The 18,350-nt window shown below is 37.7% G+C and overlaps 1 protein-coding gene across 1 annotated transcript; it reads left to right on the top strand.

Annotated features, from left to right (window-relative positions):
- Positions 1-5,254: 5,254 nt before the first annotated feature.
- Positions 5,255-18,107, top strand: LOC135732730 (serine protease FAM111A-like). The gene is made up of 4 exons (XM_065250999.2): positions 5,255-5,325; positions 6,054-6,098; positions 16,214-16,276; positions 16,375-18,107. The coding sequence occupies exons 1-4, from the start codon at positions 5,317-5,319 to the stop codon at positions 18,097-18,099; spliced, it is 1,842 nt and encodes a 613-aa protein (XP_065107071.1). The 5' UTR covers positions 5,255-5,316; the 3' UTR covers positions 18,100-18,107.
- The last annotated feature ends 243 nt before the right edge of the window (positions 18,108-18,350 follow it).

Raw genomic sequence — 18,350 nt, forward strand, 5'->3', positions numbered from 1 at the left:
CCCCTAGCAACCAAATATGAACACCCTAGCAACATAATAAACAAAGCCTTATATCTCTGGATCTGAACATCATAGAGACATGGGGGTTGGGTCTTTGGGTCATGTTAGCTTCAAGCTAGCTCCATGCTAAGTCATACTAGCTTCATGCTAGTTTCATGCTAGCTTTATGCTAATTTCATAATAAATCTTGCTAACTTCATGCTAAATCATGCTAACTTCATGTTAAATCTTGTTAGCTGCACGCTAAATAGTGTTAGCGTTATGCTAATCATGTTAACATCATGCTAATCATGTTAGCTTCACGTAAAATTATGCTAGCTTCATGCTAATCATGCTAACCTCATGCTTACTTCATGCTAATCATGCTAGCCTCATGCTACCTTCATGCTAATCATGCTAACATCATGCTAGCTTCATGCTAATCATGCTAGAATCATGCTAGCTTCATGCTAATCATGCTAGAATCATGGTAGCTTCATGCTAATCATGCTAGAATCATGCTAGTTTCATGCTAGCATCATGCTAGCTTCATGCTAATCATGCTAGCAACATGCTAGCTTTATGCTAATCATGCTATCATCATGCTAATCATGCTAGCAACATGTTAGCTTCATGCTAATCATGGTACCATCATGCTAACTTCATGCTAGCTTCATGCTAATCATGCTAGCATCATGCTAGCTTCATGCTAATCATGCTAACATCATGCTAACTTCATGCTAGCTTTATGCTTATCATGTTAGCATCATGCTAGCTTCATGCTAATCATGCTAGCATCATGTTAGCTTCATGCTAATCATGCTAGAATCATGCTAGCTTCATGGTAATCATGCTAGAATCATGCTAGTTTCATGCTAGCATCATGCTAGCTTCATGCTAATCATGTTAGCAACATGCTAGCTTTATGCTAATCATGCTATCATCATGCTAATCATGCTAGCAACATGTTAGCTTCATGCTAATCATGGTACCATCATGCTAACTTCATGCTAGCTTCATGCTAATCATGCTAGCATCATGCTAGCTTCATGCTAATCATGCTAACATCATGCTAACTTCATGCTAGCTTTATGCTTATCATGTTAGCATCATGCTAGCTTCATGCTAATCATGCTAGCATCATGTTAGCTTCATGCTAATTATGCTAGCTTCATGCTAATCATGCTACAATCATGTTAGCTTCATGCTAATCATGCTAGCATCATGCTAGCTTCATGCTAATCATGCTAGCATCATGTTAGCTTCATGCTAATCATGTTAGCAACATGCTAGCTTTATGCTAGCATTATGCTAGCTTCATGCTAATAATGCTAGCATCATGCTAGCTTCATGTTAATCATGCTAGCATCATGCTAGCTTCATGCTAATCATTCTAGCATCATGCTAACTTCATGCTAATCATGCTAGCAACATGCTAGCTTTATGCTAATCATGCTACCATCATGCTAATCATGCTAGCAACATGCTACCTTCATGCTAATAATGCTACCATCATGCTAACTTCATGCTAGCTTCATGCTAATCATGCTAGCATCATGCTAATCATGCTAACATCATGCTAGCTTCATGCTAATCATGCTAGCATCATGCTAGCTTCATGCTAATCATGATAACATCATGCTAGCTTCATGCTAATCATGCTAGCATCATGCTAGCTTCATGCTAATCATACTAGCATCATGCTAGCTTCATGCTAATCATGTTAGCATCATGCTAGCTTCATGCTAATCATGCTAGCATCATGCTAGCTTCATGCTAGCTTCATGGTAGCATCATGCTAATCATGCTAGCTTCATGCTAATCATGTTAGCATCATGCTAGCTTCATGCTAATCATGCTAGCATCATGCTAGCTTCATGCTAATCATGCTAACTTCATGCTAATCATGTTAGCATCATGCTAGCTTCATGCTAATCATGCTAGCATCATGCTAGCTTCATGCTAGCTTCATGGTAGCATCATGCTAATCATGCTAGCTTCATGCTAATCATGTTAGCATCATGCTAGCTTCATGCTAATCATGCTAGCATCATGCTAGCTTCATGCTAATCATGCTAACTTCATGCTAATCATGTTAGCATCATGCTAGCTTCATGCTAATCATGCTAGCATCATGCTAGCTTCATGTTAATCATGCTAGCATCATGCTAGCTTCATGTTAATCATGCTAGCATCATGCTAATCATCCTAGCTTCTTGTTTATCATGTTGGCATCATGATAAATCATGCTAAATCATGCTACCTTCATACCTAAACATACCAACAGCCAGATAGCCTACTAAACTAAACTTCTGTCAAACCGTTTTAAACATTCAGGCTACGCTTTTTCAAGCCAACATAAAGTTTGTCTTCAAACTTTAATATCTAGTTATTATTATTCTTTTTCTGAGACCAAAATTACGAACACTAACTCGTCCTAGAGCTTTCAAGCTACATGCACCAAATTTTCCACGGACCTTCAGACTGGTCTGACGGAGTGTGCTATATCTTTTCTAACTGATGGGACCTTCCGAATTCCTAAACGGGGGGCTCGAACACCCCAAAATTTCCATTGACTTAACATTGAGACAAATTTTGACGGGTCATAGCTGTGAGTGAGAAACTTGTAGAAACTTGTGGCTTACCACATTTAAGGAGGCTGACAGGCTGTGTAAGAACATACATCACAATGGGGTGTAAGCTGTACCCCTGGGGTGTAAGAGGCCCCCAAAATTTCCCATTGACTTATAATGGGGCAGGAAACATGCCCATATAAAGGAATAAAAGCGTCCCAGATGGAATATCTTCACTTTAGAGTGTCGTAGAGACACGGGGGTTGGACCGTTTTACTTGTGGCTTGAAGGTTGATCATTATGGGATGCCATTTTTCTCCCTAGCAACCAAACTTAGTACCCTAGCAACGGAATAAACAAAGCCTTATATCTCAGCATCAGAACATTGTAGAGACACGGGGGTTGGACCGTTTTACTTATGGCTTGAAGGTTGATCATTATGGGATGCCAATTTTCTCCCTAGCAACCAAACTTAGTACCCTAGCAACGGAATAACAAAGCCTTATATCTCCGCTTCAGAACATCATAGAGACACGGGGGTTGGACCGTTTTACTTGTGGCTTGAAGGTTGATTATTATGGGATGCCAATTTCCTCCCTAGCAACCAAACTTAGTACCCTAGCAACGGAATAAACAAAGCCTTATATCTCCGCTTCAGAACATCATAGAGACATGGGGGTTGGACCGTTTTACTTGTGGCTTGAAGGTTGATCATTATGGGATGCCAATTTTCTCCCTAGCAACCAAACTTAGTACCCTAGCAACGGAATAAACAAAGCCTTATATCTCCGCTTCAGAACATCATAGAGACACGGGGGTTTGACCGTTTTACTTGTGGCTTGAAGGTTGATCATTATGGGATGCCAATTTTCTCCCTAGCAACCAAACTTAGTACCCTAGCAACGGAATAAACAAAGCCTTATATCTCCGCTTCAGAACATCATAGAGACACGGGGGTTGGACCGTTTTACTTGTGGCTTGAAGGTTGATCATTATGGGATGCCAATTTTCTTCCTAGCAACCAAACTTAGTACCCTAGCAACGGAATAAACAAAGCCTTATATCTCCGCTTCAGAACATCATAGAGACACGGGGGTTTGACCGTTTTACTTGTGGCTTGAAGGTTGATCATTATGGGATGCCAATTTTCTCCCTAGCAACCAAACTTAGTACCCTAGCAACGGAATAAACAAAGCCTTATATCTCCGCTTCCGAACATCATAGAGACACGGGGGTTGGACCGTTTTACTTATGGCTTGAAGGTTGATCATTATGGGATGCCAATTTTCTCCCTAGCAACCAAACTTAGTACCCTAGCAACGGAATAAACAAAGCCTTATATCTCCGCTTCAGAACATCATAGAGACATGGGGGTTGGACCGTTTTACTTGTGGCTTGAAGGTTGATCATTATGGGATGCCAATTTTCTCCCTAGCAACCAAACTTAGTACCCTAGCAACGGAATAAACAAAGCCTTATATCTCCGCTTCAGAACATCATAGAGACACGGGGGTTGGACCGTTTTACTTGTGGCTTGAAGGTTGATCATTATGGGATGCCAATTTTCTCCCTAGCAACCAAACTTAGTACCCTAGCAACGGAATAAACAAAGCCTTATATCTCAGCATCAGAACATCATAGAGACACGGGGGTTGGACCGTTTTACTTGTGGCTTGAAGGTTGATCATTATGGGATGCCAATTTTCTCCCTAGCAACCAAACTTAGTACCCTAGCAACGGAATAAACAAAGCCTTATATCTCCGCTTCAGAACATCAAAGAGACACGGGGGTTGGACCGTTTTACTTGTGGCTTGAAGGTTGATCATTATGGGATGCCAATTTTCTCCTTAGCAACCAAACTTAGTACCCTAGCAACGGAATAAACAAAGCCTTATATCTCCACTTCAGAACATCATAGAGACACGGGGTTGGACCGTTTTACTTGTGGCTTGAAGGTTGATCATTATGGGATGCCAATTTTCTCCCTAGCAACCAAACTTAGTACCCTAGCAATGGAATAAATGTTAGCTTCATTCTAGCTTCATGCTAATCATGTTAGCTTCATGCTAGCTTCATGCTAATCATGCTAGCATTATGCTAGCTTCATGCTAATCATGTTAGCTTCATGTTAATCATGTTAGCTTCATGCTAGCTTCATGCTAATCATGCTAACTTCATGCTAATCATGCTAACAGCCAGATAGCCTACTAAAATAAACTTCTGTCAAACCATTTTAAATGTTCAGGCTACGCTTTTTCAAGCCAACATAAAGTTTGTCCTCAAACTTTAATATCTAGTTATAAATTATAGTTTTTTTCTTGTCCATGGCAAGAAATTCTGCTTTTTTGTGCCTTGAGCACAAATGTCTTTTCTGTGTCACTCAGCACGAATTTCTATAAATAGTTTCGTGTCCGTGGCACGACTTTCTTTCTCTTTTTTTCACGTCTTTTAACCTATTGTTTTCGCTTTTTTTTTCTTTTTTTAAATCATTGTCATTTGGGGTTTGGGTGTACTTTTATGTATTGGTTTCTAAATGTTTTTCTTCCACTTTTAAAACTATTCTTGCCTGGAGTTGGGGTTAGGTTTAGGATTAAAAGCTTTACAATTCTCTTTGTAACAATTTGAAATAGGCGTAGGCTACTTCTATAAACAGGGTGTGGACTTATTGTACTACAGTATATAGGGCCAGAAACCAGAGAGTTTGAAATTACTGTAGAAGCAGCCTCATATTTAGAAGTTCTCCTGCACCACCCAAAATTTACCATGAGCAAGGTAATTTCCATTCCTTCATTCATCATTATATTAACAAATGCTTAACAAAGGCTACTTATTTTTTTATCTGTGTCTCTAAAAATGTCTGGCTTTAAATGCCTAAATGTAATGTATTTTTTTTAAAATAGTGCATCATCTGTGTTTTATTGAAAATATAATTTCTTCTATAATGTAATAAATAAATGATTGATTTATATGGCATGTAAGATTTTTAAACTTTGTAGTTTCAGCACATGACCTGAGCTACATCTACTGTTCTCTAAAGAGGACAATGAAATGCTCATTATTTAGAAATACTAAATGTTAAAGTAGTCTTTTTTAATTATCTTCATACAGTAAAACATACATGTTTAATTATAGTAACACAGTATAAACGTTTTGGTAAAATGATCTGATACATTTTAGAGGTAAACAATAGATTTACTGTAGTTGCATAAACATATTTTGCAAGTCTTTTTTTGTTATACATCTGTTTCATAAATACCATCGCTGTAACAGCACTGTCACAATCAGATAATGCAATGATGCACTTTAGCTTGTCTAATAATAGCCTACTTGTTATGTTAAGTTATGTGTTATGTTTTAATAGATGTTCAAAAGCATGTCCAAAGCATCGCTTATGTGAAAAATAAAAAATTGATTTAAAGTGTTCAAGCTTATGTAAACTTTGGGGTTTTGTGGGGTTTTTTTACATTTTATTATAATTGTATTAAATCATTATTTTCAAGGACATTAAAACTGAAGATGTGCCACAAGCTAGTAGCAGTAATCAGGTAAGGTCACAATATTTTATTTACAGTATAATAGACATAAATGTCAGTAAGTTTTATTATCTAATGATAGATCCAACTACGGCTATGTCAAAAATGGTTAGACATTACAGATCCAACTTTAGATCCAGTTCACTAGATCTCTCTCATGTCAGGTAGGGGTGCTCTGATTGATCGGGCGCCTGTCTTTGTCTGCCAATAAACACCTTAAGAAGTTTGATTGGCGATCTCTATAAAGGCTGAGCAGAAGAAATTGTCATTTGATACAAAACTATAGCGAGACTTGGTGTTAAGCTACAGTTGTGTTAAAAATTTAAATAGCAATATACTAATAAAAGTGAAAAAGTGCAGAAATGTTATAAATAGATTTTATTTCCTTATTTCAAATGTATTGAAAACATTACACATTCAATTCCAAATTAAAGCGTTAACAAAATTATCAAGTCTGTCTTGTTCTTTTAAAGGGAAGCAAAGAATATTAAATGTCTTTTTAACTTCACTTTAAACTATTGAATGACTAATATTTAGTTGCATAAGCAATGTTGTTGATAACTGCTGCACATCTGTGTCAAATCAAGTCAACCAACTTCTAGCACCTAGAAACAGATATTTCAGCCCAGGATCCACAGTTCCTGTCAATCTTTAGGTTTTGCATCAGAAACTGCATTTTTATGTCACCCCAGAAGTTTTCAATGGGGTGGAGATCAGCAGATTGAGCTGGCCACTCCATAACCTCAATCCTTTTTGTCTGGAACCAAGACTTTGCCCTCTTATTTGTGTGTTTGGGGTTGTTGTCTTGTTGAAACACCAATTTTACTGACATTTCCTCTTTGGCAAATGGCAACATAATCTCTTCATGTTCCCTTGTATATGATAAATAGGCTTTCTTAGATCATCTTTGATCTTTCTAGAGGTGATGAAAGGCCGAATCTTTGCCATCCTGACTATTCTTCCATCTTTTCTTTTTAAGAGTATTCCTGGTCTGAAAATAAAACAAGTTATTTAAAAATTTCCTGTGCGACGCTGTAGCCATCACATCCAGATATTATTCAAAGCTATTTCATGTACTATGGCTTTTAATCAGTATGTCCTTATCAATCTGAAATCACTGTTGAGTGGTTTAAAACATGCATTCAAAAAAGCAACACTTGTCAAACATAATCATTACACATTCTTTATTATCATGAAAATAACTGAAAAGGTTTGCAGAACAAAAAATATAAATACATCCTTAAGACATTTCCTGGAGCTGCGTGTCATTGGCCTATTTTACTGTTTGTACACAATGATGACGTGGCAGCGTATGCGCACACATCTTGACAACGCAATAATAAGCAGTGAAGCAATACAGACAGAGAAAGTTATTTTAAAAAGTTGACTTTATCAACATTTTCAACACAGCTACCAGGTCAGATACATATATACGTATATTAGTATATTATAGTGCAACCAAACGCAACAACCAGACGTTTTGATTAGGGATGCATTATACCACTTTTTTGGAATACGAGTACGAGTACTTGCATTTCAGTACTTGCCGATACGGAGTACTTAATAAAAAAACATGATTTAAATTTACAAGTAACAGCTTTAGTCATATAATTTAACAATAAAACAAAGGACTAGTTTTCCAGTTTGTTGTAAACTCTGCCTCTTTGGACAACATGAGGCATTAACCCCTTACACACCGCTCAAACATAGACATTTCTCAGACCGTGGTATCAATCCCCGGTATCAGGGGACTTTTAACGAGTATGAGTACTTTAATGTGGTATCGAGGCCGATACCAGTATCGGTATCGGTGCATCCCTAGTTCCGATGCTGGGAAACCATTTTGATCAACTTTCTGAGTTGCTAAGACATTAGAACCACTGGGGAATAACACCACTTCCATTGCCAAGATGCGCGCGCAGGCTATTTGATCACGTGCGTTGTAAAAGGGTCTATAGCTGCGTGTGTATGTTGGTTTGTCTGCAGTGCATATTGAGTTTCTGCATGAGAGTGCCCTCTGGCTTTTGAATGTAGCAGCATTTTTATCGTAATTCATGAGAAGCATAGCAAGCATCATCTGCCAATTTATAGGTGCACCCCTAATTTAGGTCAGTGTCTCCATCTACCAAACACACCTTTTTTGCCACAGTTTATGCATCTGATGGATGATGCCAAACTACTTATTATATAAACAAATTACTTACATAGTTATTACAAGTTATTACCATGCGTGACATTTTTTGTAATAACCAGTTTTTCCGGACCTATGAAAATGATGAGAATTCAGATTTGGACAAACTTTGAGAACCGCTGGTGTAGTGTTTGGCATGGTGGCAGCACACCACAGTGAAAGCTGTAAATAAAGAAACCCACATTGCACCCTAAAAATGCTGGGTTATTTTAACCCAAAATGCTGGGTTGTTTTAGTCCATTGTTGGGTCACATATAAACATTTTCTGGGTTAATTTTAACCCAGCATTTTTTAGAGTGCCTTTCAAATGTTAAGTTGTTTTATTTAATAAAGAAAATCAGAACATGCAGTCAGAAGTGATTTTTGAAAGGAATGTGTGGAAGACTTGTGGAAGACAAGATGGATTATGAAAGTTGAGAAGAAAAGTAGTTGTTCACAGAGATGGAAAAATAAATTACAAAAGTCTCAAAACAAATTAGTCAGAACAATCCTAAAAATGCACCCGCGTACACACATAAATAAAGAGTGATATTTTTAAAATTGGGTATGTCGCGTAAAATTTTAAACAATATGGTTCCAAAATATTTAGTGAATTATTATAATATGGTGAGAACCCAACATCTATACAATACTAGGGGCAGGGATTTTAACATATCTCCTTGTGGATTTAAAAGTTTAGTAGGGAAAAATTCGTTTTTATATACTAGTGCTATGGCATGGAATAAACTGTCTACATCTATAAAGAACATAACAGAGCTGAAGCATTTTAAAAGGGTATTGAAAAAGTGGTTGATGGAAGATACTGTATGACAAATGTGTTAATGTTTGCAGTGTTATTGTATATGATGTAAAGTGGACTTAGGAGAAACGTTTGTAGTCTCTGTCATCTGTGGGTTTTGCATTATTCATGCTAATTGCCTGTATGCTTTATTTACAGCGAGGACCACAATGGAAATAAGCCTTAGGCTTTTTTGTGTCTATATCCTCTGCAGTTTTTTTTAAGTGTATGGGATAATTGTTATTTTATAAATTTTTATGAAATTCTGTCAAATAAATTTCAATTCAATTCAATTCAAGCATGTGCACGTGTGAATTATAAATGCAGAGGGTGGAAAGACTGCAGCCACCTCCAAAACTTCAACTGTCCAGTAATGTTGCTGGAAATGTAGAAGATTTCAGCAAAGATTTATTTTGTAATTTATATTTGAGATTGTAAAGCAGAAAAAATGAAAGTGTCAATAGCCTCTTTCACACAGTAGTTCTAGTAAATTACCATAAATTTACCAGAATTAATTTACCAGTAAATACAAAAATGTGCTGTTCACACATGCAGTGACGTTCCGTCTTTTTACCAGTAAGACATCATTCACACATCAGTATCAAAATACCGGTAAACTCGGAGAGAAAGCGGAAGTTACCTGTGGCGCGCGGCCGGCGAGCTCTGTCCGTGTCGTATTTGTAAACAATGGCGGGTTATGACTTAATATCCACGGTCCGTATTCTGTTGTTTTCACGTCTGTGGCAAACGGTATCGAAGTTGCTCGTGACAAAACAAATTACGTTAGGCGGCGTCAAACGGAACCTGCGTGTGGACATTAGGCTTCACAGATGGTGTGCTAAGGACGTCGGCAATATGGCAAATAGATGGTAAGCTGTTTTAAACAACTTTGGTGAAGACATGTGGATGTTAACTTCAGGTGTGCTCGAATTTTAAGCAGCATGTCTGTGGAAACGAACATAAACAGTGCGGGGGTAAACGCGTCATCTGTATAAAAAAACTTTCTGATTGGCCCGAGCTGTCAGCGCAGTCTGACGTCGTCCTTTCTAAATGCCGGTAATCCTATATTTTTCGTTCACACATAGCGCTTACCGGTAAATTACTGGTAATCTTACAACCTGTCTTACTGGTAAATTGGGAGCACTGATTTACCGGAAAGGTTCTGTTCACACATGACATGTTAACTGCAATTTACCAGTAAATTACCAGTAAAGACTTTATGTGTGAAAGGGACTATTGTCTCTTCATGTAGTTGGCGAGGAAGCAATAAAGTATATAATAACTTTGCTTTTGATGAAGGAAAGAGTTTGCGATTGCAGTCAATAATGGATCAATTTGAAGCATTTTGTATTCCAAAGAGGAATGTTACATACAAGAGGCATCGATTCGATACGTGCATGCAGAAAAGTGGAGTGACCATTGATCAATGTGTAACAGAATTGAGAGACAGAAGTAAAATGTGTGAGTTTGAGAATTGACAAATTCCTTAATAAAAGTGAAATGTGTGCGGACTGAGAGAACAATAGCTTAGGGCAGTGGTTTTCAAACTGGGGGCCGTTTTTTGAAATACATTCATTTATCATGAATTCTGTGTAATTAAACCTAAAAATAAGCCAACTAACCAACAACACTACTAGGTATAATTTTATATGTTTTGTTTAATTAAAATATTACATATTTAAAAATTGTCATAAATTTTCTTTTGGGCGGCCGCGAAAAAATGCACTGAACACAATGGGGGCCACATGCTGAAAAAGTTTGGGAACCACTGGCTTAGGGAACAGGATTTGGAGAAAGCAGAAACTGTAAAGACACAAACTAAAGAACTGTTAAATGAGAGCTGTACTGTAAAGAAATATCAGACACCTGTGAGAAAAGACAGTGCCAAAGGAGAGGGGCAGAGTAACTGATGAAAAGTATCAAAAAAACATGTGATTGTGGTAAAAATAATCGTTATGCACGTTGTTGTGCCAGTAAAGGACCGCTAAGTGAATGCAGTCACTGAGTGTGAATTGGAAGTGTTTTGTGTGAATGCAGTAACAGAATGTGGAAGTGACCAGAAAGATCGGACTGTACATCTGCAAATAAAATGATCACACCAGGGCCGGCCCTAGCTTTTTGGGGGCCCTGAGCAGATTTTAAAATTATGCCCCCATAATCTTATCTAATGTACACAACATCTAACCTTAGACAGATTATATCACAAAGACAAACTGACAATGTCAAATTAACAACACAATATAATTTAAATTTGCATGCTACATCAATGTATTTAGAATACAACATAATTAAGAAAGTGTAACCGTGCAAACAGTTTATTCAAATGAAAGCAGAACATCAAAAGTAATAACACTAAGGGGCCAGTCACACCAAAAGCATTTATGGCAGTTGCAGGCGCCTTTTTTGAATGATATTCTATGGGCAGGGCGCGTTTGCGCGCTGTTTATGCGCGCCGAGCGCCTTGCGGTTTTTTGCCGCCTGCCGCGCACGCGTTTTTCTTGATGAGCAAAATTACTTATGAAAATGGGGTAAGTAAAGAAATCTTGAAATAAGTTTACTTTACAAAACAATAATAAAAAAAAATTAAGAAACATTTTATAACCCTATTTTGCTTGTTTTAAGCACAAATCAAATTAAATGGTATATTTTTGTATAAAAGCTAGATTTATTTTTCTTGGGAGATTTTGCTCATCAAGAAAATGCTTCTTGATTTGAGAATTTTTAGATTTTTGTACTTACATAAAAATAAAGGGTATCCCCCACACTATTAACTTGCAAAAGATTAAAATATTTATTGCAACGTTTCAATCACAAGATTTTCCTCAGGCATACATACATGATTACAGTTCCACGAAGTGCATTGACCAATCACATGCATGGTTTCAGCAACCAGCCACCTCAGCTTCCTCCATGTCCCGCCTCTTTACCCATTTTCCACAAGTGATTCGCGGTGACGCGTGGCCTAGATGGCGACGGCAGGCAAAGCCTACTTTAAAGCGTCATGAAACCACCGTCATTTTGAAAAATGCTACATAAATGGGTGTGGACGTTGTGAGAAGAATGGCGCTGAGTGGGCAGGGCAACTGATATAAGCTAAGATTTACTAAGATTAGCAGTATTACAGAAATATTTAAACCAGTGGTTCTCAAACTTTTCCTGCTGGCGGCCCCCCTTGTGTACGGTGCATTCTTTCGCCAAAGAAAATTTATGGCAAAAACTGTTCTAAAATTTAACATTTTAATTAAACAAAACATATTAAGTTATAGAAAGTAGTGCTGTTGGTTGGTAGCCTTATTTTTTTTTAGGTTTAATTACACAGAATTTATGATAAATTAATGTACTTTATAAAATGTCATAAAACTGGGGCCCCCCTGGCACCATCTCGCGGCCCCCCTGGGGAACCACTGATTTAAAAATTTTTTATATTTTACACATTTACTTCAGAACCATATCCATGTGTGATTACCCTGAGCCCCAGACACCCCTCCCCCAGCTAACCTGGCTGCACATTCACGCGCGCACACACACACACACACACACACACACACACACACACACACAAGCAAAACTTTGGATTGGATAAGAACACGCTATCTTATAAATTATAATGAGACACTGACGGTTACGATGCACTACAGTAATTTGCCACGTCACAGCCCGTGACGTTTACACGATATGGAGTATAACCCAAAAGACAAAATATCACATAAAAGCTAAAAATTAACTATTTTTCTCCTAATGTTAAAATTAACAGATACTAACATTGTCTTCTATAATGTGCAACACAACTTACTTTGTTAACATCTAAAAAAAGTGTTGGTTAGTGTTTTATGACGCTTTAAGATTCAAAAACAATCTTCACAAACCAATGGGTGACTTCATGGACACTACATCCATATTTTTTTACAGTCTATGGTAAAAACACGCAATGTGCATGTTAATGTGAAACTATGATGACAATAATACTAACCATCGCCAACTATCATCATGAAAGCCTGCTATTGGCGATATGTCTGACGACGATCGTCGATACATGATACTATCATCAATAGGCACAAGCACAACCCTTACGGTACATTCACACGGGCCGTAAGTGTTAACGCTTCCCATTCACTTTTAATGGGTGACATCACGCGTTGCCGAACTGAATTGTGGATCCATCAGCACTGTGTCAGTGCCATTGCTTGCCGCAGAAGTTGAACATTTCAACAACGTTTTAGGCGGTATAGTAGTTTTTGTTGGGTATATTACTGATCATATACTGTATTAATATTATATTAGGCCTAAGGCCTATTGCTTTTACACAAGGCTATAAGACACCCAGTAAAACTTTTGTTTTATGAGAAAAGGTCGAAACGACCGATAAACAAGAGGACGTCATTTCAGATTAGTTAACTTTCGTTTTCTCAGTTTCCTAATTAAAAGAGACCAGGTGCGATCCTGCCACTATACCCCGATTGTTCTTGCCACGATTATTTTGAGAAACAACGTCGGAACAACCAATAAACAAGAGTACGTCATTTTAGATTAGAGAATTCGTCCAGCTGTACTTCGCTACGTTAACAATAAGGTATCTGTGCAAGCTAGGCCAAGGCCATGAGAACCAATAAGCTGAATATATCATTTTAGATACGAGGAAGGATTCAGCTGCACTTTTGCTACATCAAACAAATAAAATTAATTGTGGCAGACCGAGACCAATTAGAAGAGTATACGTCATCTCAGATAAGAAGTGTTTGATCTTACTGTATAAAAATGGAGTCAGATGTTGGGAGGGCAGATGATCTTTGAGCACCTCTATGAGGGGTGTTGATTGTATCACTTTGGCTCGAGCAAATAAAGTAATTTTTGTTTGGCACCTGGAACCTTTGTCTCCTGAGTATTTTTCTTATGAAGATTCAAGCTAAGACTTTTTGCCACAACAGCGGCAACGTGTGCGTCAGCCAATCAGATTGCCATATGCAAATAGGCAGAGCCAGCCAATTACTTTATGGAAGACCGGATCATATGTTGCGGCCACGGTGATGATGTTGAACACGCTTCAGACAAGCCTTCCGTCAAGCGTTAACCCTTAACGCCGCGTGTGAATGCACCGTAACGGTACATTCACACGGTCGTTGACGCTTCTCATTCACTTTTAATGGGTGACGTCCAGTGTTGGGAGTAACGCATTACAAAATATAATATATTACAGTAATATATTAGTTTTGCTGTAACGCAGTAATATAACGCATTACTAATAAAATTTTGGTAATATTTTACTCGTTACAGTCTTAGTAACGAGCGCGTTACAACAATGCATTTCAAAAATAGACGTGTTATTTTAATTTTTTTATTTTTGACCAATGCGCGTGACCAGCATCCACACAGGAAAAAGCTGCGGGTAAAATAGTAATGGCTGCGTCCCAAACAGCATACTTCCATACTATATAGTAGGCGAAAAGCCCTACTTCTCGTACTCTTTGCCTACTATATAGTATGGAAGTAGGCGGTTTTGGACGCAGCGTATGTCTGTTTCCAGGTGCTGTATGCAGCATGTTCATTTTTACTTTAATTTTGTATTTGACGCGTTTCTTAAAGTCCGCGGCTGTATAAGCATTGACTAAAGTGGTCGCAATCAGGTCCGGTAGCGCCGCACACGCAAAATTCTGCGAATGAGAGCACGAAGTTAAAGCAACAGAAAGTTTCTATCGGTCTCCCGTGCTGCTTGAACCTCAGAAGTAAAGAGACTTTTAAAAATCTTGCCAGTAAAATCCATTTCACCACACCAGCAATGACAAGGTAAGCTAACGTTGCTATGGTTACAGTCCATATGCATAATAGATTGCTAGGCTATTCCTATGCTATCTAAAGTTTTATTACAAACAGCAACCTAAACTACAACATAACATTAATGTAGACTTAAACATGGTTATTTAAATAGTATATTTAAACATCACTGTTTAAAGTTTTTACCAGCCTTTGTATGGGAGCCTATATGCAATGAATGTTTGGCAAAAAGCAGTGTTCCTCTGTTTGTCTGTGTTGTATTAAGCAATTATATGTTAACCTACATGTAATCCTTATATTGTACTGAAATGAGCTGTATTCCTTGAGGCCTGATCCTCCAATAGCACTTTTGATAAGTTGTGTCAACCCAATGCATGCCAGGTTTGTGCTGTGAATCTGAATTAAAAGTGAATTAAAGAATAGAAATGAAAAGAGGTTGCGTGTCTTGCCATGTTATTAGTCTATAGGTTGCATTATAGTGGGCTCTAGCTTTATTGTGTTTGGTATGTGTACCATAATTTACCAGACTTTTACCAGATCATTTGTCCATGTTTATGACTCTGACAGTCATTGTTACTGTTTTTTCACTGTGCCTATTCAAAGCTCGAGGGCCAACACATAACTTCTAGATTTATAAGCATCAATAAACTGCATTTTAACATTTTATAATGCCTAGTCATACTTCTGTTATTTTGATGAAAGTAACTCAAAAGTAACGCAAAAGTAGTGTAACTCATTACAGTTCAGAGTCAGTAATATTGTAATGTAACTAATTACTTTCAAATGACAGTAATTTGTAATATATAATGTATTACACTTTGGAAGTAACTTGCCCAACACTGGTGACGTCATGCGTTGCCGAAATGAATTGTGGATCCGTCGGCATTGGTTCATTGCCATTGCTCGCGGCAGAAGTTGAACATTTCTCAACATTTCTCATTGGGAGAGACACGACGTGCTCACACACAAAATGTCATTATCAAAGAATATCAGTATCACGTGAAAATGCTGAAATAATTCTCGAAGAGGTTTGCTCCCCTGTCTCTGCCATGGTTCCGCTTTTTCACTCCAGCTTGAAACGGATACAACATTATTATCTCTTACAGACAACAACAAATACATTTTGCCCTTTGTTGGAATATACACATACGCAATTATCTAAACTGACTGCACCATGCATCATCTGCCAAATTCTCTAATACAAATGCATAGTAATAGCCAAATATATCATACTGTTAGTTGTTATTGCGGTTTAGTCTAAAGAGCAGAAATGGCAATAATACTTGTTGTAAGTGTCATCTTTTTGAAATTGAAATGTGTTCAAATATCAATATTTAAGAGAGAAGCAATATTAACTACAATTTAACGTTAATGCTAACATTTTTCCAGGAAAGGACTGATACATTTCCTAAGAAGGAAGTTGAAGAAGGCCCTGCAAAAGATCTGCAGCAGGTTGATCACCCAACACTACTGTGTATTAATAATGAATCATTTACATACATGGCAAAGATTTCTTCATTGGTGTTCACTTAATTGTTTTCATTTAACAGGAAGCAGAAGAGAAAACATTCCAGTTTTGTTTAAAAAAAAATAAATATGTAGTGACTTGTGATGATTCCATGACTGTGCTAGATGCTCTGAATACAATACAGATCTTTAAGAATGAAAAAGTAAAAAACAGAGACAAAGCTGTACTTATTAAAAGATCAAAAGAAAACCTAGAAGCCGCTGTGAAAACAGATTTCCCCTGCTGTCTTATTGAAAATAATGAGATTATAAATGTAACCTTTATTAAAAATGATGGAGATGCTTCTGAGCAACAAAATATTACGGAAAGAGGGCAACATCCATCACGCAGTAACCCTGACATGTTTGTCACTTTCTACATTGAAAAAAGAGGAGGAGAGAAAGTGAATCTCTTACTTAAAAGCGAAGCTCTGAGAGGCAAAGTTGAGTGTGTTTGTGTTTATGCACACAAAGAAGACACATTGAAAAAAGCTCTTAAGCGTGATGGGAGATTCATTGATGACATATTCATGAAACACTGTGGACTATTTGAGAATATTACAGAATGCAGGCATGAAATGTCACACCCTGTTAAACACCTTAACCAAAAGAAGTTCAAAGTAGTTGTTCTCAGTAATGCCATACAGCCAGATAGTCAAGATGATCTGACTTCTCAAGTCAAAACTGTACCTGATGAAGCGTTAGATGCTCAGGTGGGTGAGGATGTTGGTACCAGCCAGAACCCTGTTAACACTGAGCAAGAAATAAAACAAAATAAAAATGAAGGAGAGTCCACAGGAGCTTCAGCCAAACCGCCTGCGCCTAAAGTCATTCCAAACTCTGAAGAGATTCTGGGAATTCTGCGTGATCAGTTTAAAGGTTTACTAGAAAAGCTACAGGAGCGAGAGAACCTCAAGAACAAATCTGAGGTGCAGAAATTCTTCAAAGAAGAATTTGCTAAAAGTGTTGAAAATTTCTTGAAAGTGAGGCAAGTGAAGAGGCTTGCAAAGCTTTCAGACTCTGTATGTCAGATTCTAGTGGAGAGTAATCCTGAAGGAACTGGATTCTTACTATTCGGCAGATTTATCCTAACTAACGCACATGTGATTGAGCCCTTTGCTAGTTGCACTCAGAATCAACCTTATCTATTTAGACTCCGAAAAGAGGTAAGAGCTGTGTTTAATTTTGAAGAACACCACCCAAAAATACCATTGGACGTGGAAGTCAATAACATTGTTGCCTATGCTTTGGGAAAAAACAGTGAGGATAGACATCTTGACTATGCCCTTCTTGAAATGAACAATGATCCACCTACTGACCTTCCTAAATTGCTTGATTGTCACAGCTTTGCCCCTCCTCGTGCTGGTAGTCAGATCTGCATCGTGGGCCATCCGGGTGAAGGGGTGAAGAAAGTGGACCCCTGTTTCATCATTGAAAAAGAGCCCACAGGTTTCTTCCAAGTCATTACACAACAATGTTTAAAGGAAGTGGAAGAAAATCAGATTCCTTATCACACTTGTTTCTTCAATGGATCTTCTGGTTCCCCAGTTTTTGATGAACACTGCTATCTGATTGGTATCCACACCGGGGGTTTTAATCATAAAGATATATTTGGCAAAAAACAAAGAGTGCTAGAATACGCTTATTCTCTGAAGCCCATCCTGGAAAACATCAAAATACAGGTGGAGAACATGGAGAACATGGAGGAGAGCAAAAGAAACTACATCTTAAAAATCTTAGAGGATCGTAGTGATATAAGCGATATGTAGACGGCAGAACATCAGATTCTCACAGTCAAGAGATACAAGATTCAAGCAATTCATATGTGAATCCTAGAGAGGAAATACTGCAAAATCTCTGTTTATGTGAGATAAATTATTTAGTACCTTTATTGGTCCAGGGTTGCACCAGACAAAACTGAATAGAGAACACAACTTTTATTTGCATAATTTATGTTTGAACTGTGATATTTATGATGATAAGAGTAGACCCTTTTACAGTTGGTAAACATTGTGACGTA

Source organism: Paramisgurnus dabryanus, chromosome 5 (genome assembly GCF_030506205.2).
Source record: "Paramisgurnus dabryanus chromosome 5, PD_genome_1.1, whole genome shotgun sequence".
NCBI lineage: Eukaryota > Metazoa > Chordata > Actinopteri > Cypriniformes > Cobitidae > Paramisgurnus > Paramisgurnus dabryanus.